This window comes from Athalia rosae, chromosome 3, assembly GCF_917208135.1.
Source record: "Athalia rosae chromosome 3, iyAthRosa1.1, whole genome shotgun sequence".
In the NCBI taxonomy this organism is placed as follows: domain Eukaryota; kingdom Metazoa; phylum Arthropoda; class Insecta; order Hymenoptera; family Athaliidae; genus Athalia; species Athalia rosae.
Genome location: NC_064028.1, coordinates 22,480,092 through 22,506,228, shown reverse-complemented (window position 1 = coordinate 22,506,228; position 26,137 = coordinate 22,480,092). Strand labels below are relative to the sequence as shown.

General features: G+C 43.3%; 1 protein-coding gene and 1 long non-coding RNA gene across 10 annotated transcripts in view; both read right to left on the bottom strand.

The window, feature by feature from the left end:
• Window positions 1-19,380, bottom strand: part of LOC105683881 (protein muscleblind) — a 116,120-nt gene extending 96,740 nt beyond the window's left edge. For all 9 annotated transcript variants that reach the window (XM_048652500.1, XM_020851117.3, XM_048652502.1 and 6 more), the window contains exon 1: window positions 19,045-19,380. In XM_048652500.1, coding sequence (XP_048508457.1) covers window positions 19,045-19,230 — 186 coding nt within the window. In that variant the 5' untranslated portion in view covers window positions 19,231-19,380. The remainder of the gene's footprint in view (window positions 1-19,044) is intronic.
• A 203-nt stretch (window positions 19,381-19,583) lies between these two features.
• Window positions 19,584-25,415, bottom strand: LOC105693181. The gene is made up of 3 exons (XR_001103455.2): window positions 23,753-25,415; window positions 20,221-20,269; window positions 19,584-19,690 (listed from the first exon to the last, which is right to left on the bottom strand). It is a non-coding gene; the product is annotated as an uncharacterized LOC105693181 (long non-coding RNA).
• Between the last annotated feature and the right edge of the window lie 722 nt (window positions 25,416-26,137).

Genomic DNA, 26,137 nt, shown 5'->3' with positions numbered 1-26,137 from the left:
GCTCGCCGGTACTTTTTGCTCGTGTAGTCCAGCGTCCAGACGATTCGTTGACTGCCTTCTTCCCTTATATACCTTCTTTTCCAATATATATATACGCTCGCCGATCCTCGTCGATCCCTTCTTCCTCCTCCCCCTCCTCCTTAAATACTTTTGTCTTCGGTAGCGATTTAATGTCCGCATATTGCTTTCGAGATCCTTCGGGTTTCTCGTCTCTTCCCGGGCATAATAATTAAAACGTACGTCGGGAGTCGACCGCACGGGGAACGCGTGTCCAATTCCGTAAAAAGATCGGGAGCACACACACGCCGCAACACCGCGGTATTATACGGAATACGAGAAGGCTGAACGCCAAGTTATAAAATCGCGACACGCGTTCGTTTTCCAACGCGAGAAGAACTGCTCGATGTAGTACGAAACGTAGACCGCCGCTATTCGTACGCGAGAGAGACGAAGGGCAGCTTTCGATAACCCCTGCTTCGCCTTTGACGGTGGACACCTTCGACGCTTTCGGGTTGCCCGGCAGCTCGCGTCACAACGTTACGCGTGTTGGTAGAAAAATTCCAACGGATTGACCACCGCGCCGTATCCGCCGTGCGTCGCGTTACCACCCCGAAGCCCTTTCCCCGAGGAATTTCATACTCCCGGCCGTACCGTGTTGTATTACTTTTTTTTTTTTTTTTTTCAAACGCAATTTTCAAACAATTTTTCAAATATCTTTTTTCTTTTTTTTTTTTGTTTTCTATTTTTCATCCGGGCACTCCGACAGTCTCACAAAGCCAGGAAACACGCTCGCGAACTCCGGTGGGCTGGATTTCCGCCCTGAACGTAATCTGGTTGTTTTGGGACTTTTTTTTTTTTTATTGCCAGTCAGTGCGAGTGGGCCGAAAGGAGAGAAGAGAACGCGGAAAAAGGGAAAGAAAAAGTGAAAAAAAAAAAACCAAAAGAAAAGAGAAAAAAAAAACTCCGTTAGGCAATAACCGTTTCCGATGATAGATCAGTGAAGGGTGACTTTTCCTGACTGGCTAATGTTTTTTCTTCTCTTCCGAAGAGAGCGTTTGAGTTTGATGGATTAGGGGGAGTAAAAGTAACTCGCTCCGCTTTACCCGCGTTTCTCGTCGTCGGTGCGGGTTCGGGTAGACTAAGGTAAACACACGCTCTCCCGCTATTCGGATCGGGGAACATTAATCTGAAGCTCATTACCCGGTGTGCCTTTTAATTAATCATTCATGCGAACCGCAACGTAGCAGCTGCGTGCCCACTGCCTAAAAACATCGCGTATACCTTTACGAGGAGAGATCAGAAATCACAGCATGATCAAGCAAAAGCGCGCTACACCCCTGCGTTTTACACCCATGAGATCCGGCCATTCGGAATAATGAAAATCGATAACGAGTTTTACCAGTTGTTATTGCCCATCCTCGAGCTTCATTTTTTATTCACTTGTTCGGTCTTCTTTTTTCGTTTCAATTTCTTTTCGGGCGCTCCCGTTTCTCGATAATTCCCGCCCCGCGCGATACGGGCTTGACGTAAGGACGGTGGCTTTAGGCCAAGGCTTTCAATCACTGTCTAGACTGTCTCTTGTCACGAGAACCAGACTGCTGGGGTCACGGGAAGAGAGAGGGAGGAGGAGGAGGAGCCGGAACAGAGGTAGCGCGGCGGTTTCGGGACGGGGAAATTGATAAAATGTGACGAGAATGAGGAACGAGACGAGGAAGGAAGTTCCGCCGCGGCATCTGCCCCGAGATAAGAAGCAACAAAGTGTAGTCGCAGTAGTGCAGGTTTCTTCTTCAAACACACGCTCTTCTCCGCGACGCTCTTCCTTTTTCAAGAACACCTTTGCACGCGACACACTTTAGATACCCCGGTTGTTTTTTTCTCTCTCCATTTTTTTCTTTATTCGGAGGGGTGTTTGAAGAACTTGTGATCCCTAAACCCCTGAAACTCGATTTGCACAACCACGAGTGACCTTCTCCGTCACTCCCATACGTCGTGTGCTTCTTTTTTATTCCCTTTCATTTCTTATTTCAACGAAGTCTGCGTAATCGATGCAACGCGGGGTATACCGATCGTATACTACAGTTTCGGGCATAAACCGATATCGGCAATAATCTTCATTTTTTTTTCTTCTCCTTTTCTGTCGACGTCTTTGCGTAGTTTGCGTTCGCCAGGATATTACGTACCGGGTTTCCCAGGTACCTAGGTACCAATTTCACGAATAGTTCGGTTTATGTCCCAAGGACCTATACCCCTACCGATTGGTGCCGCCGCATTTGAACGCGGTAAAATTTTACGGCCTAGCTACTCCTATTTGTATTTATAGATGGGTTAGATAGACAGATGGATAGACGGATATAATAACGGTGTGTACGGAATACGATGACGACGAGGAGTACGACGACGACGATACGAGAATAACCGGAGCACCGGCGATAACTCCGACAGTAAAATAAAATAACACGATGGAGAACGCGGTAAGATAGCGTAACCGCGCAATAATACAGTCGAAGAAAAGCCACGTGCCCCGGGTGGATTGGTACGAGGGGAATCAAACGACGGCCGACCTTCGAAGTGGATCCGCAATTACAATCCTTGCAAGTTCGATTAATCACACCCGAGTTCGTCGGAAGAGCTGCGGCGTTCCTGGTCCACTAGGGTTAGTTCAGACCCGGGGGTTTCGGAAGACGCTATTAGACCAGACAGATTGAGACACAGGAGCCTTCGCGCCCTACTCCCCTTCGCTCCCCTTTCATCGATATTATGGCTCGATGTTAATCGCTGGACATTCGGGATACCCAGCTGCGGAGCCCGGGCAAGACGACCAGATATACTTCCATTTTTTCTCTTTTTCTTTTTCATTTCATTTCATTTCATTTCATCCGGCTCCTCCTCCTTTTTCTTCCGCTCGAGTTGAGGTGATAATTTTCGAAGCAACCCTCATTTCTTTCTCTCATTTTTTTTTTTTTTTTTTTTATCCGAATCGCCACATACACGATGAATATCGAATGTGTTATCGTCCGCTCTGATCCTCCCCCGGCAACCGTGGAGGTCCTCGAAGTTGGGAAGGGCAAAACTCCTCATCGTCGATCCATCGGCCGCCTTCGCTCTTCCGGGCAGCGAGCGATCGAACTCGCGGGGTTACGGAGACGGGGGGGGGGGATCCGAGACACGGCATGAATTTCACGGGAATTCACAGTTCCGAAAGCCCCTACGTACCCATACCCACGCCAGAAACTGAGCTAAAACTCACCCTTCGTCCTTCTTTATCTTCACGGCCGCAAAGTCCTGAATATTTTAACGGGTACCAACGAAGTAGGTTGCTGCCCCTCGACTGCGGGAGCCGACGCTCCCGATCCTCGACATCTCCCCAAGGATCTTCGTTGTCTACTACGGACTCTCGGAGAAAATTCTTTAAAATATGTACATCGCCGAGAGGAAAACTGCGAGACTAATTGCGGTATGACTCGACTATGATACCGGTATACAAAAAAGCGAACGTGTTAACGTGCTTTTCATGGCCCGAACGGAATAATTGTTGGATTCTTTTTTTTTTTTTTCGCTTCAACGTTGGACGGCGTTGGGCGCGGCGGCAGGATCGGTCGAAAACTGCTCCTAATTTAATTCGAAGAAACTGTATACGTATATTAAGAACGTAGATATGGCCGCTCGCCTACCATCTTTGTTCCGAGATGGAATAGATAGTGTATCCCCCTTTTCTTCCCATTTTCTCATTTTCCACTTTTCCCCGGTCCCCTCCGAGCCCCTCGCCCTCCACGGTCCCTCTACCGTCTACGGTCTTCGCGAGTTTCTCGGAATATAATATCGCGGCAGCGAACCCTCAAACGTTACAAGATAATATTCGGAGCGGCAATTTAGGAATTAATTCCCGCATAAGCGGGTGCGAGAGAGTCATTTTACCGTGAAACTGCTCTTCTCTCGCTTTACCTCCCTCTTTCCTCGTGTTTTCCTAGCTTTAATTATCAGCGGCCCAGGAGCAGCGAGCGAAAGCCCGGGAAACCCCGTAAACCCACGGTCGGATTCGCCCTCCTGTTTTCTAAAACCGTAAAGCCCGAAACCCATTGGGCGAGGACCGACCCCATTGTCAAGTACTCTTCAACAACTATTTTCAACCTACTCATTGATTCCATGGGAAATGGAAACGGTGCCGGTGATATCCCCTCGACGTCAACGTTAACGCCGCGTCGTCGTCGTCGTCGTCTCCTTCTTCTTCTTCTTCTTCCTCCCTTCCGTTTACAATGCCGGTATGGATCGTAAAGGTTATCCCAACATCCGCATCGCGTCGGAACATCGGTATAATGAATGTAATTTAGACAAATAGTGTCGCAATATAAGCGGTATTCAGTGTAGCGATATAATCCGTACGTATCCCCAACACTCCCACGTATATTAGAACGGTACCTATGCATTGGGGTTTCATGCAGAGAGAACGACGGATGGATAGAAATTGAGGGAGGTACAATGTATACGTACGCGATAGAAGGGGTGGCAGCAAACGTTGGTACGTAGAGAACGAGAGAGAGAGAGAGAGAGGGGGATAAAGAGAAAGAGGGAGTTGGATTGGGAGCCGAGGTTTGAGGGAGGAGTGGAGCTGCTAGAGGGTAGTAATATAGCCGGGAGCTGCTTATATAGCAGGAGACCGAGGTGGAACAATGCCTTATCGAGCAACATTGTCTACGGCAGGTGAAATGGGAAAAGACACACCCTATTGTCCGCAAGGTCGGTAGCTGGTGTGGGAGAGGCGCCCCGGTGTATTGGTTCGCCGCGGCGCGACGTACTACCATCGCGAAACCGGTAGCCGGTTTACCGTTGCCAATCTCCACTGGATTAATACATAGAAATTAGTAATTGACGACAAACTCGCCGCTGATAATATCCACTTTCGAAAGAATTCCACCGACCGACAACCCGACGAGCCACGCAAACTCCACAAACACACAATCGACGAAAAATTCATCGCAAGAGTAACCGAAAACGATCGTTTTTCATTCTACTTTCGTATCTAGTCTGGTCACTACACCTCGCTACCACCCTCCATCCTCCGGACTCGGTAGTTGGGGGACGGGTCGGGGGGGCACCGGCGGGTACTCCGCACAAAGTGCTAATGAGTGTCGCCTCGTAAGCCAATTAATACTGCGAACACCCCGCCGCGAGCACCGGTGGTACGTCGAGACCGTCGTCGCGGGGTGATTCGAGGAACTGTAGGGGAGGGGGAGGGCGGGGAGGTTCGGAGACCTGGATAGAACGGGTACATGACCGGAATACCACCCGACTTCGGTATGCTCCGGTTCGCCTGACCGCCCCCCCCCCCAGCCAGCCACCTCGTCAAGTTCGCCCCGGTTATTCGGTGTACAAGATGACCACCGCCAACACCGTCGCACTTAAACGTCCGTCAACGACAAACCGACGTGGTGGACAACAAACTGACTCTCTCTCTCTACTGGATACGAACTGTGCGAAGTGTGTCCGGTTGCGAAGAGGTCCGTTCGGTAGACTCGTCGCACCAATTCGGGTACCGTATACTATTATTGTGGTTTTAGGAGGTCCGAACTCGCTCGCTACGTTCCTCGTAAAATGCTCCGGATTGTGATCTATGCACGGTATAGGGTTTGCGAAAGACCTGCGAACTTTGAAAGAAGAAAGAAAAGAAAAAAAAACAGTTAATGAAAAGCAACGTGTAAACCGAGCGGAGAATTTCAGGGGCCCAGAAGGTGTAAATTGTACATCTTACAATTACGCTGTACACTACGTACGGTGTATATAATTTGACGCGGTATAGAGAAAGAGAGAAGGTAGGAAATGAGAAAGGGTGTCTCGTAAGGCTTACTTCTTACTTAAATGTTACGAGTTATGAGTAGCACGTGACGCGTTGTTCGGATAACGGAGGGGGATTTTCTTCCTGGGAAAATTTTCGTTCGGCAACAGCGGGGCTACGAATAAGAAGTAGAAAAAGAATAAGGGAACGAAAGCCGGTGATATTAAAGCTTCGCAAAGTATCAGAACAAATTGTCACGACCTTTACCTTCGCTTCCCATACATTACCGGGTATTTTTCTCGCCTCCTTCTTTTTTGTTTCTCGTTTTACTTCTTTTCTTCCTTTATTTTTTTATTTTTTTTTTTTTCTTAATTTTAACGGCCCCGAAGGAGGAGCGCTTCGGGATCAGATCGGTATTAAATTCCACAGCTCAGTCCGGAGGATCTCATTATTCGGTCGTTATAACGAAATGCTCACTGTACCGCATTCGCTCATCGGTAAAACGATCGAATCGCGCTTTCCGCACGGATCTTTGGATAACCATTTTTTGAACCGTTAACATCACCTGAAAAACCTCCCGAATATGTCTCCGGCGGGTAAATTATTCCGAGTACACTGTAGTCATTGTCGGAAAAGAGATCCTATCTGGTCTCAAAGCGGCTCCTCCTCCTCCGACTCCTTCTCCATCCCTAGGTCTATTTGGAACGGTACTTAACACGTGTCTTATCTCTAGGGTGTTTGTGAATGAAGACGGTGGATAGTGTGCCGGGGGTTCTTCTCTACACCGTGCCCGTTCATCCGCTCCGGCACTGCTTTGCCGGGGTCAGAACGCGGCAGGTGAGGAAGGAGAGACCGGTACGGAATTGAAGAACAAAGGTTACACGAGGGGGGGGGGGGGGAAGGGGGAGGGAGGAAGGGGGGGCACTTTCGTCGTTGGATTTTTGAGGTAAGGTTAGGGTAAGAGCCGCGAAGAGCAATAAGGAATTATTGCGGTACGATCGACAAACGGCGGGTACGTGGCCGCACTACAGACGATATTCTCCGTTTACTCTTTTCCCACCCTCGCATCGCATCACCGCCGCCCCTTCCTCACCCCGTCGACCGCCACCCTCTTGCGCCGCGAACCCTTCGATATCGTCGATATCTAGGGCGGCTCAACATTTTGCTAATATTATTCGAAGCTTTAAGGGCGGCGGCCCCGATCGACGCTTTTTGGGTTTTAATATATAAGAAGGAAACAAGTTTTCGAATAAAAATAATTAAAACTTACCCCTCCGGAACTCGGGGTCTCGTTCTAATAGCATGCCTATCGAATACGATCTGAACAACTCACCTGGAACAAGAAAAAAAAAACAAGAATTATGGTTAGAGAACTTCAACGTTTACCGGTTATGTGATGGGAATAAAAATTTTCAACAGTCGTCACGGAGGGTGCTTTTGTAACAATAGTATATCAACGATCAGAAGTTCGATTCGAGGGCTGCCTATTCATTCGATCCGATCGATTAATCGCTAATCACAGGCGAAGATGAGCAAAGTTTGTACGCTACAAACGGTGTTTCGAGTGCCATTTTACAATTAGCGCCGTTTTAATAGCACTTGGCTTTAGAAACCGAGAAAATAGAATGGCGGTTACGATGAGATAAAAAAGAAAAGAAAAAAAAAAAGAAAAGGAGACGAGTGCTCTGAGACTGCCAACATAAATACATTACCGACGACTATCCGCGGTTAACGATATTTATGTTTTATCAGCTGGCATAGCGCCTCTCCATTTTTATCTATTATTTATTTATTTCTATATTCATCCAGGAATAATTTTCAACTTTATAACGCAACAACATTAGCTAAACCGAGCGAGTCTATTACCACTGCTTCAGAAGGAAATTCTCGTGTGATCCACGGGAGGGCGAAAAATGCGAACAAAAAAAAAAATTTCGCCCCTTTTTCTGAACATTGCTTTTTCGCATGCATAAATTTCGTTCGAGAAAAATTTCGAACAACGCTGAAAACTTGCGGAACGACTTTTGAAAGGTCGAAATTCGCGAAACGAGGTGCTAAGCGTACGGACATGGTGTAAAGAGTTAATTCCCCGTGCCGTGAAATTGGGGCAGCAGCAGCAGCAGCAGTAAAGCGCGAGAATAGCGGGAAACCTGCCGCCAGATAAGACTAGCTCGGGCGGTTTCAAGTTTCCTGCGTGTAATACCGACGATCGCGTTATCGCTTCCCAAAGTGTAATAAAATCGTTCCCCGAATCTAAATTCCAAGGATAGCGAGGAGTAGCGAGCGTGCGCTATCAGCTTAACTCTCCCTTTCTTTCTCGCAGCTATCCCTCCCCAAGCGAACGAACGGAATCCAGAAATTGTAGTTCTCAGATCACCGTGGATCGAAACGATTATATGTACCGTGGGTATATGAATATATCGGTTCACACGCAGCTGCTCCGTTCATCACGTAGAATTGTTATGCATGCTCGATCGGGTAAGGGTGGAAGAAGATTCCTACGCGCGTGTTGTACCTATTTTCATGAACAGACGGAGTGGACCGTACAACGAAATAGAAGGATATTCGAAATATGTAGGTGAATCGGGAGACGTGCATAGGATTTGCGCGTTGTATCGCATCGCTGCGCTCCGGAATGATCCTTTTCGCGACGTCTATCTGCGGCCGCCACCGACGTTATAGATCGTCAGAAAATAGATCGCGTACGGTGTACCGATTTCCAAGCGTATAATGAAAGGATTCCAGCAGGAAAACGCTATTTATACGTATCATATGTACGGTGTGTAGAATTTTGTATCGTCGCGAAATTATGAAGTCAAAGTTCAATTTTATATAGTGAAAAATAAAATTATTTTTTCAATTGGGTTTAATATGCTTTTCTTATGTATTTTGACCTCAGGAATCCGAATCTCAAAGAAAAATTGATCTATCTCTAAAATTGACCGAGTTATCGCCAATTTTCAGCTTTTTGGGGTCAAAAATAAAAAATTGATTTTTCAGTCTATATTAATGTAATTTGAGCTCAGGAATCTGAATCTGAAAGAAAAATTGATCTATCTTCAAAAATGACCGAGTTATCCCCATTTTTTCGCATTTTTTGGCATAAATTTGAGGATATCTCGAAGGGAAAAAATCGTAGCTCAATTTGGACAACGGATTCGTGTTCCTGAGGTCAAAATACTTAAGAAAAGTGCCATACGATCAATTTTAAAAAATAAAAATTTTTGGTCAAAATTTGAAAAAATCGTAAGGGGTACCCCTTGGAAAAATCTCAAATTTTGGCCAAAAATTTTTATTTTTTAAAATTGATCGTATGGCACTTTTCTTATGTATTTTGACCTCAGGAACACGAATCCGTTGTCCAAATTGAGCTACGATTTTTTCCCTTCGAGATATCCTCAAATTTATGCCAAAAAATGCGATAAAATGAGAATAACTCGGTAATTTTTGAAGATAGATCAATTTTTCTTTCAGATTCAGATTCCTGAGCTCAAATTACATTAATATAGACTGAAAAATCAATTTTTTATTTTTGACCCCAAAAAGCTGAAAATTGGCGATAACTCGGTCAATTTTAGAGATAGATCAATTTTTCTTTGAGATTCGGATTCCTGAGGTCAAAATACGTAAGAAAAGTATATTAGACTTAATTAAAACAATGATTTATTTTTTGCTCAAAAATCGATTTGTTTTTGGTTTTTTCAAGAGTCATCTCACGTATAATCAGCTCAGGAATCCAAATCTGAAAGCCGAAATCATCTACTCATGCAATCGATCGAGTAATCATCCGGTGGAATAATTTTTTTACCTGATATTTTAAGGTAGCCCACTCGTTTTTTGAATAAATAATTAATCAAGCTACTATAACAGATCGCTTTTCGTCATCGCGGCGAACTTCATGTTGTAATATTGTTATTAAAATCAATATTAAAAATCTCCTCCCTTGCATTGGTTTTTGGTACAAGATTTTTTCATTTATATAGAGGGATAGCTGCCGTGCACTGGATCAAAATAGCGATCGGAAACCACAAGACTAGGCTTAAACGGTTCGAGTACGGTACCGCCTATGATCCCATTTCTCATCTTCAAGGAGTTCTCGAGAAGGTGAGACGGCGAATCGAGTGCCTCCGTGTTTGCCTTTCCCCAGGTCCTTCAAGGAGAACGGAGTGAGGGTGGGGGCGATGAGGAGAATTCGGTCCAAAGAGTCCAGTCGACGAATTTAGCGGCGCGGTTGAAGCGTTCAATTTTGTGAATTATCTTGAATTACCGTAGCTCCGAGCGGCGTAGAGACCCCGGCGAAACCCCGGTTAGGTACACGGGAAGGGCAAGAGAGAAAAAAAATAAAGAGGGGGGAAAAAAAAAAAAAAAAAAGAAACGAGGGAAGCAGCGAAACTAGTGCTACGCGAAAGGGGCGACGGCATGCAATTACTACAGGATATCTACTCATCTCATGCTTTTGTACACGGGGTTGAAAAGCCCTGTGAAAAGATCCGCACGCCCCTGTAGTAGAGTAAAAGAGAGAGGGTCGTTAAAAGTAAAGGAGAACGAGGCAGCAAGACCGTACGTACGTACGCGCGTATCCGTGTGTGAGAATTTTCCTCCACTACCCTCTTTTCCCTCTTTATCCGGATATCTTTTCAGGGTCGCCGACGACCGAGAGGATATCAAGCACTTGGTTATACGAGGCGGTTTATTAGGAGCGAATGCATACACGCTGTGTGATGTGCATTGTGTACACACGAAGACTCGCCACCTAAGGGCGTGTAATGTGCAACTCAGTCAATTCGTTAGCTGAGGGCGGCGATAAGATCGCGCTTGGGTAAAAAAGAGGGGGGGATGGGGGGGGGGGGGGGGGGGATAAAACCGAGGAATAAAAATAGTGAGAATAAAAGGGGTTAACGTCCGGATGGACAGCTGCTACGGGATGACTAGGAACGGTCAAATTTGACAAGTGACCGCGACCGATAGAAATTAGTGGCGCCTGTGGGCGAAGCGGTGTAGGAGTTTCCCTTCGCCAACTCGCTCTCACTCTCGATATATCCCGTTGCTCAGCGCTATCCGACAATTCAGTTCCTATATTTCCTTCTCCTCCAGCAGCTAACTCCCTCCCTCCGTCTCTGTCTCGCGCACACAATTTGCGTAATTGAGCACTGAATTATTTACGGACCAACCCGATGCGTCATACTCTCCGATCAAAGCGACGTTCTACGTTCCACACGTTCGCTCCGTACGAATAATATCAAATCGACACTCCCGTCTACGACCGGTTTCCCGTTTATGGTCTGATACCGATGCCGATCGCCGTCCGCTACGCGAATCACGATACAATGCAGAAAAGCGCGCACATCTCCGGATTTTCTCATCCCCTCCCGATCGTACGGAAGTCAAAGAAATAATCGACCGTCCGTATAGCCAACTATTCGTTTTTTCCATGGTTTCGAGTATAAAAGAATGCGGGACACCGAGTTGTATACCATCGTCAAAGGCCATCGGAGGCATCGTCTATTTCCGTACGATGACGACGAGTACAGCGGTGGTATTATCCCGACAATTGGTCGATCGGTACGGGCGGTGGGATTCCACGGCTAGGAGGATACGACGCGTTACGACGATTTTCAGGCAACGCGAGCGCGACGTGAACGATAAAAATTCACAACGCATCGAATAGCGTTCGCGCTATTCGCTGCTTTAGCATAGTTCTCGCCATGACGATCATCATCATCACCGTGGGTTAGCGTACTTCTATCTCTGGTGTTGACGTCATCGTAGCGAATCCATTAACGAGACGTAGTTTGGTCATCGTGTCACGGTCATAGCGAGGCAACGCAGCAACGTATGACGGAATGCAACGCAACGCAATATACGCCGCGAATAGGACCGACGCAGGAAATTGCGTAACGGCCGCAGGGCGCCGTCATTGTGATTTTTTCACCGGCGGATAAACCTCCGCTCAAAAAGACGAGCACTGAGCAAATTACCGAACCGATATCTCGTAAACTGCAGGTTTTCTCGCGCTATATTCGCATCCACTTCAAGGTCTTCTTCGTGGGTTTTTCCATTTCCCGCATTTTTAATTCCCAGATTTGCCAGACGTGAAGGCAACGTTGGTTAGCCTTCTAGTTTCCTTGTTAATTTTACTAGACGCTTTTTTCTCCTTTTGTATCTTTCACCCTTCCTCTCGTTCTTTCGCACCCTCATTCGGAAGGGCTATACGACGGGATGGTGGCGGAGAACGTTAAAGGAGGAGTGGGGATGAGCGAGTGATTTGATTAGAGAACAATGGGTTTCCATTAACAACTCCCGACTCACCCCCGCCACCATCCCTGTACACCCGCATTTCTACCCTCTTTCCGTCTCTCTTCTTTTCCTCCTATTCGCCTTTATATATCCGAGACGACTACGGCTGTTTAAAAATTCGACTGGCACCTCCTCTGAAACGCAATCCTTGAAAACCACCGAGCTCGCAGGAATAACTACGCGACATTATTCTACACGAGGCTGATATCGGAAGAGTTGAGATACCGCGGGTATGGCTTTCGTAAAACACTTTCCAAACCACCGATTCAATTTATTCACATAACACCCCGCGGGAACGACCGAAGATTTTGTCAAAAATCAAACCAAAAAACAAAAAAACAAAATCAAGCAACGTTTTCATACCATTAAATCGGAAACTTCTGAGACCGTTTTCAAATCTTATTAACCTTCTTGGCTCCACAAAGAATGATTCCACAGCTTTTACGTTTTTTTTTTTTTTTCTTTTTTCTTTTTCTTTGATGATGAAAAAAATAAGCCCAAGCCATGAATTTCCAGGGTTATTTTTCACGTGGGGTGGCAACCTCAAAAAGTGTATCAAGAAAACTACGGAGAGAAGGCAGAGGGGTAAAAAAAAGCATTAGGGGTATTCTCCTTCGAACAGCTTTCGAAACGCCCGAGGCTTGTTTGTTTACCGACCTAACTATCTGCCTACCCCCTCGTACATCCGAAAACCACTTGCTTTTTGCATATTTTTCTATACTAAAACCTCCTCCGATAACCCGCAGATTTTCCCCACCCCTCTTTCCCCTCCCTTCCCTTCTTTTGTAGCCCTTTCTCGGCCGAACAAGTAATAAATTATATCGCAGGTGGAAAGCGTTTAGACCGAACGAATGAGTCTGGCGAACCAGCGAGTGCTGTGGGGATGAAAATTTCGACGAGAGTTGAACCGCAGTTACAGTGATTACGGGCACACGATGAAGACATCATGGTGAGGATATAAAGGGTGAAAGAAAGATGGAAGTTCTAGCGATACGGTGCAGTAGGCGAAGAATGACGAGGAATATAAGTAGTGGTAAGTATACATGGGGGGGGGTCGGTCGAGAACAATGATACCAAATGAAAAGCCGGTCTCACTTTAACGCCCCAAATAACAATGTGAAGCACTTCGCCCGAGATTTCACCAGCACACCACAGTGAGAGCAGGCCCGGAAGTAGGCGAAGGAAGGAAGGAAGGAAGGAAACGAGGCGGTTGTACAATAAATGATTACAACCTAAATAAAATCCAAATGAAGTCGAAAAAAAAAAGGAAGAAAAAGAAGGAGAAGAAGAAAGGCCGAACAAGAAAGTCGTCGCGGTTGGGGGTATATTGCAGTGGAAGACGCGAGAACAAGAAAAAAAAAGGAGAATAAAAAAAAAAAAACTAACTTTCGAGTAGAGGGGTCGGTGGAGAGAAACGAATAATAAAATCCCCGATGTCTCATCCTCGCGCAGCGAAAAACAAGAATATAAGTTTGCCTCGCGAAGAATCCTGCCGCTTAGTTTCCGCGAGTTCATCTATACCCAGCTATTTCCTGATATTCGAACTTGTGTTTCAAAAAGTAAAACTGATCCCTTTAAACTCTGAAAAATTCAAATCCGACGTCGGAAAAAGTTTACTACCGATATCGATTAACCGAGCGTATTCCTCGGGAGGGTGGAAAATAATAAAACTGAAAATAAATCGATAGAATAAAGGAACGAATAAAACTCGGATACAAACAATTCAAGAGTCAAGTTCTTTACGGGTGTCAAAGCTGATGCAGATGGCGTGAATTGATGTAGAAGGTTGAAAAGAAAGCACGACAGATAAGTTCGCGAACAAGAACGGATGAAAAAAAATAAAATAAAAGGAATAAAAAAATAAAAATATATATGCACGGGGGGTTGAGTGTCAAATGAACCAACGACGACGTTCCCCACGGCCGATCTGAGGCTCGCGTTTCCGGAATAATTGCAGAGACAATCCTCTCTCGAAGCATTCCACCGCGTTCGCGTATCGCTTTTCGCACGGTCGTCGGTTCCCGCTCACCGGTGTTAGCTATCTAGGGGGGGTCGGAGAAGAGAACTCGCGGTCGTTAAAAATAATCGATCCAACTGCTCTTGCTCCTCGTTTCACCCTCTCCGTATTTATATATACACGCGACCCTGTCTCCCCCTTCCTCCCCCTTTCTACCCTCTTTTTTCCTCTTTCGCGGGGTTGTGTCACGGTACTCCGCGATCATCACATCCCGGGCTGTTTCTTCTTCGTTGTAGAAGAATTCTAGGCGGTGGGACGGCGAAAGGTTGATATAGCTGCTGACTCTCATTCACGGGGTTGTATTCTACCACCCTACCTTTCCTACATCTCGAAAAATGGCAGAAAAATACCTGAAGCTTAGATGGAAATGACTTTTCGCATTCTCACCCTTTTCAGATTTGCCTGAGGGACCTCGGCGCGGGGTACGTCGCGCGCGGCACCACCCGACCCTCTCTACAATCTCTCGCCATCGTCTCCATTTTTTCCCCCATTTTTATTTTTGTTTGTTTTTTCTATTTTTTTATTTTTGTCAAGGTGCCCTTTCTCTTTCCACACCGCAAAGTCCAGTTTTCTTCGTTTATTCCGTTATTTGCGTACGACGTGCATTTTCGAATCTCTTTCGCGCTTATCACGTTCTTATTCATCGTTATGGATACATACAGTTCGTACGCCGCGTACGTGTGCGCGACCCAACCTATCGGAACACCATCGGGTTTATTTGACGTTAACTCGGGTCAGGTTTGGTGAGGGTGTTTCCGCTGTCGGTATCGGTTATCGTTACAGTCGCCAACCTAGGCGTGGGAAGTTTAACCACGGGTCGTTTCTGACGTCCGTTGGTTGCTTATGGTCGCGTGCATTAACGATCTCTTCCTTTGCCGTGGCTCGAAGCGCACACACGTTTCCTCCTACGGTCAAAAAATTTCACGTGTCGGTCGAAAATCATTTTCTCCTACGTGTACGCGCTCGCACGGGTGCCTAGATTCTTCATACAGTTTACGCACGAAATGACATGTAAGAAGAAAAAAAAAAAAGAAGCAGATGCGTAGATTTGTCCAACTGATTTGACTATAAATTGGGGGAAAAAAAACGCGCCTGTATGTATATCACGACGACCGGTAATACGCGTACACCGACATACAAACTGACAAGAAGAAGTCTCGCTGCACGCAGCAGACCGTGAACATTGAGGTACGCATCGTGACGATGACGGCGACGACCTATATAGAGAAGACCCACAATATTCCTAGCAGACAGCGAAGTCGTTATATCGTAGCTGACGATGTTTTATTTTATTATTTATTTTTTTTTTTTTTTTTATCTTTTAAGTGCGCAAGTTCCGTTCGCGATGTAGTGGGTATATACGTGTAAAGAATGTGTGTACGACATATAACTAGGAAGTGGATGTACGTAAAGAAGACTATAAGAGGGAAACGAGTGTTTAACTCATAACGTGGGTATCACTCAACGAGTGTGTTGGTTAAACGTACGGTGTGGGTTGAATTAATGAAACGAAACGAAACGGAGGGAGGGAGGGAGAGAAAGAGAGGAAAAAAAACCTCTCCTCCCCACCATAGGAGCGATGAAAATTTTCGGAAATTCATCACACCCACACACGTAGCGCGCCGTGGTGCGCGCTCAATGCAATATACATTTCGAGGCCCGGTGTCCGTACCGAGTTGGTGTAGGTTCGTATCGGACCGGAGACGAGGTCTCGGCATTATAGTTTTACGCGTGGACCCCGACCGGTTTTTGTCGTTCGCTCGCGTCATCTCGCCTCCATACCACACCACAGGCGTACAGGTATCGGTACGCACACGTAACGAATCTACGTGGGTATTCGTACGAAATACGAGGAGAGATAGATACGTGTACGGACGTTTTTTTTTTTTTTTTTTTTTTTCTTTCGAACAGATGTATGTATATATCGCGCACAACATTATCATCGTCGTCGTCCCGTAGTCGTTGTCGTCATCGCCCAACGCGCGTAGGTAGCTCAGCCAGCTCTCACAGCTCAAGCTCCCTAAGCAACAGCGCGGTAGCGGCGGCGAAAAAAATGAAAATGGAAAACTAAAGAGACAAAACCACGTCCGTGGAACGATTTTAATTGTAGTTTTCCATCCGTCTCGAATATCGGTTTCGAAATTTTCGGTCTAGTTTTATCGGGAGAGATTGAAAAATGGAGGGAAAAAGAATGTGTCTAGGGTATAATACAGATCGAATGAGGATCCGACAGACAATGCATTTAAATATCTAAATAGGAGGAGTACGACAAACGCGCGCGATTAGAAGGAGGAGCGGCAGCGAAAGCTATATAGGGATTATCCTTGCACGTCCAACGCGATAATGAAAATTCTTTAGATTCTCACTCGGAATATATATAGGGGGGGAGGGAGGGGGGAATATAATTCCGTCGTATTCATTGTGGTAATGGCGATGGCGGTGCGGGATAAGCTTTTCGGGGTCGATGAATTAATGAATTCTTCTGTAATCACCGGTTTTTTTTTTTTTTTTGTTCTTCGGATAATCGTTATTGTCCATCGAATAACTGCAGTCATTATTTTCGCTCTCGTTCCGTTCGTTCATCCATCATCAGAGTGTACGCGGTGAATGAAAAATCGATCCTCTTTGAAAAAAAAAAACAAAAAATCTTCAAGCAGATCGTTTTCTTTCGTATCTTCCGGGACAACGTTAACCAGCGCGGACATGATAAACTTCATGTACAAAAAGAGAGGAGACTTTCTATTTTTGTTGTGACGAAGCCATATATACATATATCATATATTAGTCACCCTGCACGATATACATATACCGTCCACCTGGGAAACGTGATCACGATGCCCGGAGGCGTTACGATACTGTTACGATATACGTGTACACGTACACCGATTCCCTCACCTTCTCTCACACGTTCGCCTCAATCTGTATCTTACATGCCCGTTCCAGCCTCCTACAATACGACGAGATGAGACGCGAATGATAAAAAACAAAAATAAAAATAAAAATAAAAATAATGAAGAGCAAAAAACTAAAGACGGAGAGAATGAGAAGACGGTGAGGACGGTGAGGACTCGGGACTGATCATCATCTTTCGGCGAGAGCTACATCCCGAATAATGCGAAGAGGAAAGTATCGTGTAGGTTAAAATATACATAAATTACGAACCTCGGAGTGAGCACATATCGAAATGAATGAACGGTTCTGTATGGCAGTTGAAAAAATGATTTGACCCAAATTTTCGTCGAGCTCAACCTTCCCCCTCCAGCTATACCTACTTTTCCCCTTCCCGCTGAATTAAACGCTCCGATCTTAATATAGGCGTCTTGCGATACGAGGTTGGAGTATTCGACTTTTACACGAATGGAGATATCGGAAAAAAGAATATGCGATCTAGTCGTCGGTTAAGTTTGCAAGTTTTGACGGTTGGCCCACCACCCGCATGTAACTCATACCGCGATAACAACGACGATCCGACGACGACGACGACGACAACGACAACGACACAACGACGAAACCGAATGTAAATTACTCTAACGAGTCGTAATTTGAATCGTGACTACATACCACGTACACCACACACATCGATACAACGCGCGCACACACACACACACACCAAATAGAACGTACACGTTCGTGAACCCGAATAATATAACGTTCATGTTTACTAAAACACACATTACGTTGTGCGCGAAGAATATAGAAACTCCGTGATAATTATACGCAATATACCATGGGGTGCTAAATTATATACTATACGTGCGGATATTGTCGTATTCCATGTGTTTAATGTTTCAAGTAATTGTTATTTTTTTCTAGTTCTACTTTTTTTTTTCTTCATTTTCACCCCTCCGGAAGTGTGTTAATCATATTTTGTTTCTCACTATAATTTCATGGGGTTGTATTTTACAGGGTATCGATTTTTTGCGATTTTCCACACACGTGTCTAGCTAAAATATTCCCATGCACTACAGGGGGACAAAAAATATCTATCCGCAGTTACTGTATCCTTCCATATTAGCCCATGTCTGAAGGTATGATGTGAGGATAGGTATCATAATGACAGCTTTGTTCCTTGAGACTATAGCCACATTGTTGTCACACACGTTTGCAAACTGAGCCGGTATAGAGGTAGAAAGAGACAGAAATAAGAGGGTGGAGGGAAATCGAGCAAACGCGAAGTCGCCCCCTGTGCCTACGTCAAAAGGACGATGGAGAGAACGGAGAGAGAGAGGGAGAGAAATGAGGGTGAGAGAAAATCCAGAGACAGAGGCATCGAAAGTGAGGGGAGGGGGATTAGCAGCCCCCCGGGGGTTTATCGCTTCCATTAGGACGTCTATAGCTTCCTCTATCGCACTGTCCCGATCGTCGCGTTTTCTTCCAAAACTAACATGACAACGATACCGAGAATACGTGCGGTACACCTTATTACATCGTCCGTAGAAATTAATTAAAAGAATCAACCGGAACGAAGGAAAATTACGAATTATATGCCAACCGTACACGCGGAGTCGACACAGACATCGGGGCGAACGCGTGACTAAAATATTTTCATACACCGCACAGGTAGACCTATACACAGCGTATACATGCTTATATCGATTATTCGTTCACACCCCAAAGAATGGCGGACGCACCGAGGCAGCCCTAAAGGCTTACAAGAATTTTTCTCCGATCCCTTTCCCCCCCCCCCCCCCCCCCCCCCGACGTTTGCACCCCCGCAAAACTGTGTACCTTTTTTCTACCTGCGCCATAACCGCTGCGGTATTACACAATAGCGACCTGCTGCAACGCAACCCTAAATTTTTACCTGCACAATCCACCTGCAGCGCGGCAGGGTTTTCATTTCTTTATAACTACATTATTAGGTATAGAGATACAGCTGCACAAGCATGTACGATATACCAATAGACACAAAGTTCTCATTCGATAGAGAAAGAAGATGGATAGAAAAAGTGAAACTCACCTTGATGCTGTCGTAGCATGCGGTCACTCTTCCATTCTGTACTTCTACGTTGGCAGGTGGGTGTGCAAATTTACACTCCGTGTCAGGTCTCGTACATTTGTTGCGTTGAAACTCTCTGCACACTTCCAATTGTAACCACCTCGAATCTTTTCCATTCAATAGGTTACCCATATTAACCATCGCCATCTCGTTGTCGTTTTCGTTGTTCACTCCTTTATTTATTTATTTATTTTTTTTGATTAGTTTAATCAACTTTTTTTTACGCAACAGTTAATATCCCGTTTCTTTCGTTTTATATATGTATCTGTATATACTTTTTCTTTTTTTGTGTAGATTTATATAATTTTCTTTTTCTTTTTGTTTTGTTTAAAAGTCTATATATTCGTATATATATAAATATACATATATATATATTTTTTTAATGGAAAAATTCTCTCGTGTCTTTCTTCTTCTTTTTTTTTTACGTTATTGTATTATTTCTTTTCGTTTCTTTATGTATTTATATATACATATATATTTATATATATTTCTCTTTCTAACTAATCTATGATTTATTTTACTTTTTCTTCTTTATATGTTTTGCGTTGCTTCCTTTTGGTTTTTTTTCTTCTTCTCTTTTTCGTTATCGTTTTCACACACTATAAAACTTTGGAAAGATGAGAACAAAATTAGCACAATTAAACATACGTATGTTCCCGCACAGAAATATTTTTTTTATCTTTTTTCGCAGAATTATCAATCGATATGAAACGTCGTCATTATATTTATCATTCTAATCGAACAATGGTCATCGGTGATCTGTGCAAATGTACACGTAATGTGATTATGAATAAAAAGAAAAAAAAACAAAAAAAATTTGTAATAATATTCAACAAATGTAAGATACACCTTGCATTGGATTAACACGAATTCATATGATAGATATAATGACGTGCTTTGATACCGGAGAAATATTTCTTATAATTTTGAGAATAAATGTGGAAAAATCGAATCCCGAACGAATAGGTTGATACCCGTATATTTTTGTCAAACAAAATTTCGACCAATCGTTATTTAATGATTCTAATTTGAAATCGAAATTTATTACGTATGGGTATTTTTTTTTATTTTGAATTTCCACCCGCACACAATTGAAAAAAAAAATTTTTCTCTTCCCGTTACTCGATTATTACACACCGTATAATTCGAATCCTCTCGTAGATCTCGATTTCCGCAACTGATGGATCTGGAATCATAAATAAATGACGAATGAAAATTTATATTAATCACATTCCCATCATCATCATCATCGTCATCGTTATTATCCTCATCATCGTTATTACCATCATCGAAAAATACCACGATGAATTATTGGTATATGCTAATGACAAACAAAAAACATACGTAGTAGATAATACTACAGATTTTCGGGATTATAATATCGAATTATGTCTTTCTGTTTGTGTAAATGGACCGCAGCGATGCTATAATGGCATGGCGTGAGATACACGTTTAAAATAAAATAACAAATAATGATAAATAAAAATCGCACCTCGGCCCACCTATTATACGTGCGCGTATACGGGAATAATATGCAGTGCTGAACCTGTAATGGTCAGCGGCGTGCAGGTTACACACACGTAACGACTTTCAGCACCTATACCGAAATACGTGCGACGTACGTACGCGATTACGTTATTTTCCAACGCAGGCGCAACGAGTTCAATTTGGTTTGCTGGTTTCATTCGAAAATTCGGTAAATTATCGCCACGACAGATGCGGGGATTATTGTAGCCGATAATACGCCCGAGGGAATCCTCCGCGCGCTACTTGTTATACGTATACACGTATACCCATTACTACACCGCTGCCGCCATAACGGCGCGCGCTTTTGACTAAATAACGAAAAAGACGGGAAAAAATTCCAAAAAAAAAACAAAAAAACGGGCAGATAAATAATATGCAACAGAAAAAAAAGTCGAAGAAAGGAGAAAGAAGAATGAAGACGAAAAAGATTCCATTAACCGACACGACAATCCTAATTGGACGTAGCAACTGCGCCACAAAAATACGTGCACGCACAATAAAGTTTCGTCAATAAGAAAAATCGAATGAAATATCGATGGAAAAAAAAAATATACATACATATTGGTTTCTGTATAAAATTTTATAAGAGGTCAGTTCAAGCGTTGTACAGAATGAGTTGGTATACCTATGCACATACGTTAAGTTATGCATATATAAGTAGGTACGTACAAGTGGTATTATGTGTGTATAGCGATGATATTTATGCGGAGTATAATATTACGAAACGAATTGAAACGAAACGGTACGAATTTTTTTGAATGTTGAATCGAGGAGATAAAAAAATCTACGAGAACAAAAAAAAAAAAAAAAAAAAAAAGAAAAAGATAAGCAGAGAAAAAATATTAGGAGGGAAAAAAAGAATGAAAAAACATCGGAAAAAAAAAAACAGAATAAAAATGAAAATAAAAATGCGGTTGCACCATCCGCCCGCGCCTTTTTTCATGTGTATACGAAGCTTTTCTGCCATCAGCACTCGCGGGTGGTATACGCTTCTATACTGGCTGGTGCGTCTGGCTTTTTGCCCATTTCTACAACTAGAATAACGATATAGGTACCCACAGAGAGGGAAATAGACGAAATATTGAATAGATCTAGTAAGAATCTGCACCGCTACACGCCGTTCTAACTGACTCAACCTCTGCATTAACGATACTTGGAGAAAGTGCGCATTAGAGAAAAGACAAGATAGAGTAAACTATAGTCGATGGCAAAAAGTCATTGATTAAATATCGGGTAGATCGGTATATTCGTAAGTGCGAGAGTAAATATCTTTGGAAATAAGAAGTCAGATCGAATGAATAGGAATAGGGGATAGAAAAGAAAAATAGAAGCGAGTTTTTCGGGAGCGAGCCGGTGTAGGGAGAAGGTATTTGCACCAGTTCGTTAGTTAATTTGTTAGTTTGTAATTCGTTGATTTGTTCGTTCGTTGGTTCCTTCGTTAGAAACTAGCAAGAGAGCTGTTATATCTGGTTACTAGTGTATAGTCACAGCGAGTAGGAACTCGCGGCTGCTGTCACGTGGCTAAAATTAACACGAGACACACCCACCCAACCACCCACACCGACGCGTGCATGCTAGCCGTATATACCTAGCCGGTTTAAGATGTGCTAGGAGAAACAACGATACCGACGACCACCGCTCGAGTCAAGTCTCGAACAATTTTTATTACAATATTTTTTTCAGTTTTATTATCTATTTCTCTTTATCTCCTCTCTCCCTCTACCACCTCCCGAGCAATAAACGTACAGATTTTTCGAAACTGTATCCAGAGAATTTAATCTGAAGAGCATTTTATCGGGGAATAAAGCGAGAGAGAAAAAATTGCAGAGAAGAAAAAGACATGTGGTTGTTATGCGTGGAATGAAAATTAATATAATTGATATACTCAGCGCCGCGTAGTTTAGCGACTTCGTCGCTATACATGTGTCTGTATATTTGTTAACAAACGATATGATAAACGGCGTTGAAAATTATTTTTTTTCTTATTTTTCCAGTGTCGTCTGATTACGGTGGTTACCCACAGGGTGTTAAAACTGTAGAACGAAACGACATCGGGGGCATTGCATGTATTAATAAAGTTGCCGTCTTAATGGCCGTTTCGATGAAATTTTTGCCACGCGGTGGAAATGGCGAGTGCTATGGGTATTTTTCTTCTCTCTAGACCCTCCCCCTCCCCTTTCACTTTTATTTATTTATTTGTTTATTAAAAAATTTCTTTCTTTCCCTTTTTCTTTCATTAATTACTTCTTTCTTTCATTCTTTTTACGTTCGTGATTGTGCACTTATTTTCTCACGACTGCAGCGTACACATGCGTTTCTTTTCGCGGTGTACGTACGTAACGCATAGCGCCTACATACCCGCATCGCGAATATGAGTGGGAAGGCTAAACCAAACGAAACGAAATGAAATGGGACGCGATTTCAGCGTAGTTAATTACCTTATACTTCACTCTACTCAACTCTACTCCAGTTTAGTTTACTTTATATTCTAGTTTACTTTGGTTCAGTTTCATTTAATTTACTATGATCTACATACATAGATATTCCAGTTAACCTGGTAGATGACCGGCTGCTAGCTGTACGTACGAACGGTCGGAAATAAAAGCGAGAAAAAAAAAACCACGTGCATGCTCGATAAGATTCTAATTTTTCTTTTCTTCTATATCTACTCGTTCTTTTTTTTTCTTCGATCGTTATTTCACCTCAGATTAGATATCATACGCGGTGTGTATATCGTATTTCTTTCGTAATTTTAGATCCGCTGCAAGAATGAGATAAAAAAAATCAAATAAATAATGATAAAACGAATGAACGAAGTGGCAGCATGTGAAAATGAGAGAATTGAATGTAATGAAAGAGGGGGTAAAAAGAACCCCCCTTGATATACGAAAGGCAACGATGACAATCGCTTTAACTACGTCTGCTGCTACGAAAAATGAAACGATGCGAAATTCACGCGGGGTAATAATTTAATAAAATTTAGCGCTAAAATGGCTATGCGAAAATGTTATTATTTTTCTTTTCTTCCCCTCGGTGTTCGAATTACGAGTCCCATTCGTTTAATAAATGATCGGTCGAATATAAACTGCGCATATCATATTACGATCGATTACGTCGATGACTCGATTTCGGTTTTTTTTACCTTTATTCGCGTAGAATCCCTTTAACGAATCGTAGTCCCTTTAATATCGTTAGCTTCGTATTTTCGAAGTCGTTCTCGATTCTTCCGTACACATGTATGTACACGTATACAGATACAGAAAATTCTGATATGACGTCCGTCCCACGTTTTACGTTACGCTGCTAGACTGATCAGCAGCTGAATTTGACAAGTTTAAAGCAGCGGGAATTGAGAATGCAAAATAATAACGCTGCTGTCGGTGATGATGCTGCTGCTGCTGCTGCTGATTAGGATGATCTTCTTCTCCTCCTGTCGTCGTCGTTCTCCTCGTTACTGTTAATAATAATAATTCCTCTTCACTATTTCCTGTCGCTATCGCTGATGCTAGTGCTGATGCTGGTGCTGGTGCTGGTGCTGCTGCTACGCTGCTGCTAGCGGCACACCGAGTTCCTCGATTGTCCGACCACATAAAACCGGCACCGGCACAAAATAACACACCACCACTATTAATTATTGTTAATAGACTTATTACTTTTTCGTAATTTTTTTCTTTTAATAATTGTGACGATTATTTGCTTTTCTACAATTGTATATCTTCTGCAAAAAACTGATAAATTCAACGTTGCTCCAAAAGCCACCGTCTTATCAGTTATTACCGGATGGAAAAAATCTCTTTTTTCATTTTATTAACATACAGAATTATGTCAAATTTGCTCATTGGCGATTTGGATGTTTATTTTTTATTTTGATCAGACGGTCGATATTTTATTCACACAATTCATGAGGTGTGATGGTCACAACCAAGAGACCACAACAACAATTAATGGAGAACGATTAACAATGTTGTAAAACTGGACCAATTAATTTTTTTTCATTTCAATTCTTCCTTTGCATTAAAATTCTGGTAATAATTATAATGTTATTTATTACCGTAACTTGTAAAAACTTTTACTTCCCAACATTTAAGATTAGTATTTAAAAGTTGTTCAAAATTTAAAATAAAAATGATAATTATCAGAACAAACGAGACGTTGTCAGATGTACTTTAGATACGTTCAAACTACGTGTAGATTATTGGTACAAATATTTATACAAACTGATTGTAAATTTAATATCTCAACGCAGTTTATTTATAAAACGATTGATTAAAATCGAGAGAAAAAATAAACCAGTCATCACACAATTCAACGTAGTATAATAATAATGTTAATAATGTAACAGATAATTTAATAATATACAAAATTAGACGATAACAACGAAGTTATTCATTTATATTTTGTTATCAGCTTGCAGCAGAGGTAATGCAGTGGTAATTTTCATGAAATTTGATTATGCAAAAACTGAATAACCAAAAAAACAAAATAAAATTATTTAAATAACTGTCCGAAGAATTTAATCTTGAACACGAGAAACGTGATGGATTTATTATCAATATTGTTATTAGATGAATGTGTTTGTTCGATAGTTTCAATCGACGATGTATTAAATTTATTTCAACCAAGTTCTCGAATTATTTTTCGTTTCAATCAAATTAAATAATTATTTAGTTTTGCTTTGCTTGTTTTATTATTTTCTTTATAACAACGTTATATTCTTTAGGGCAAAGGGTATAGGCGAGCGAGATACTGTTTAGGCTTGCTTATGCTAGCGGGGGCCTGGCGCGACTGAGTGACGACTGCGAGAGAACGGTCGCTGCGCCCCCACTCCCACGCGCGGTGCTCAATAAATTCACAAAATGCGCATGCGCGTGATACGAGCAGCTACGTCGCTAACGCTGCTACGCCGATGCTAGTCGGTCGGTCGGTTTGTCTGTAGATGCGTCTGTCTCTCTTTTTGCCTTAAAATCTACGTGTGTGTAACACGTACGAGCTTGCAGGGGAAAAGCGTTAAAGAAGAGACGACGACGCTGTCTACAATCTACATTCATGCTGAACTGCGAAGCTAACCGAACGCTTCCGAAGTTTTCGTCGGCCCGTCTTATTCCCTCTCTCTCACTTCTACTTCGTCTCGCTCGCGTCGCTGGTCTACGTAATTCCCCCCACCCTCAAAACTTATGCCGCTACTCCGTACGGAAAGCGGTGCAGCAACTCGGCTATACTTTGCCGCCTGCTGTTTCGCTGCCTGCTGCTACTGCTGACGCTGACGCTGATGCCGACGACGCTACTCTACGTAGAAGTAGAAACCTGCGACGCGAGAAACGGCGCGACGCGGTGCCCCTGATTTCATTTTCTTCCCCCTGAGACGCGGGACGCGAAGCCCGAAGTCCTAAGCTGCTCGCGGGTATCGCGGTGCGCGGTACCTTCGCTGTCCCCGCTATACGATACCATACGAAACGACGCGAGATTCGACTTCGTGGCTTTGCGGGTTTAAAAAATACAACGCGGAACACGAGGGGGATATTCGTTG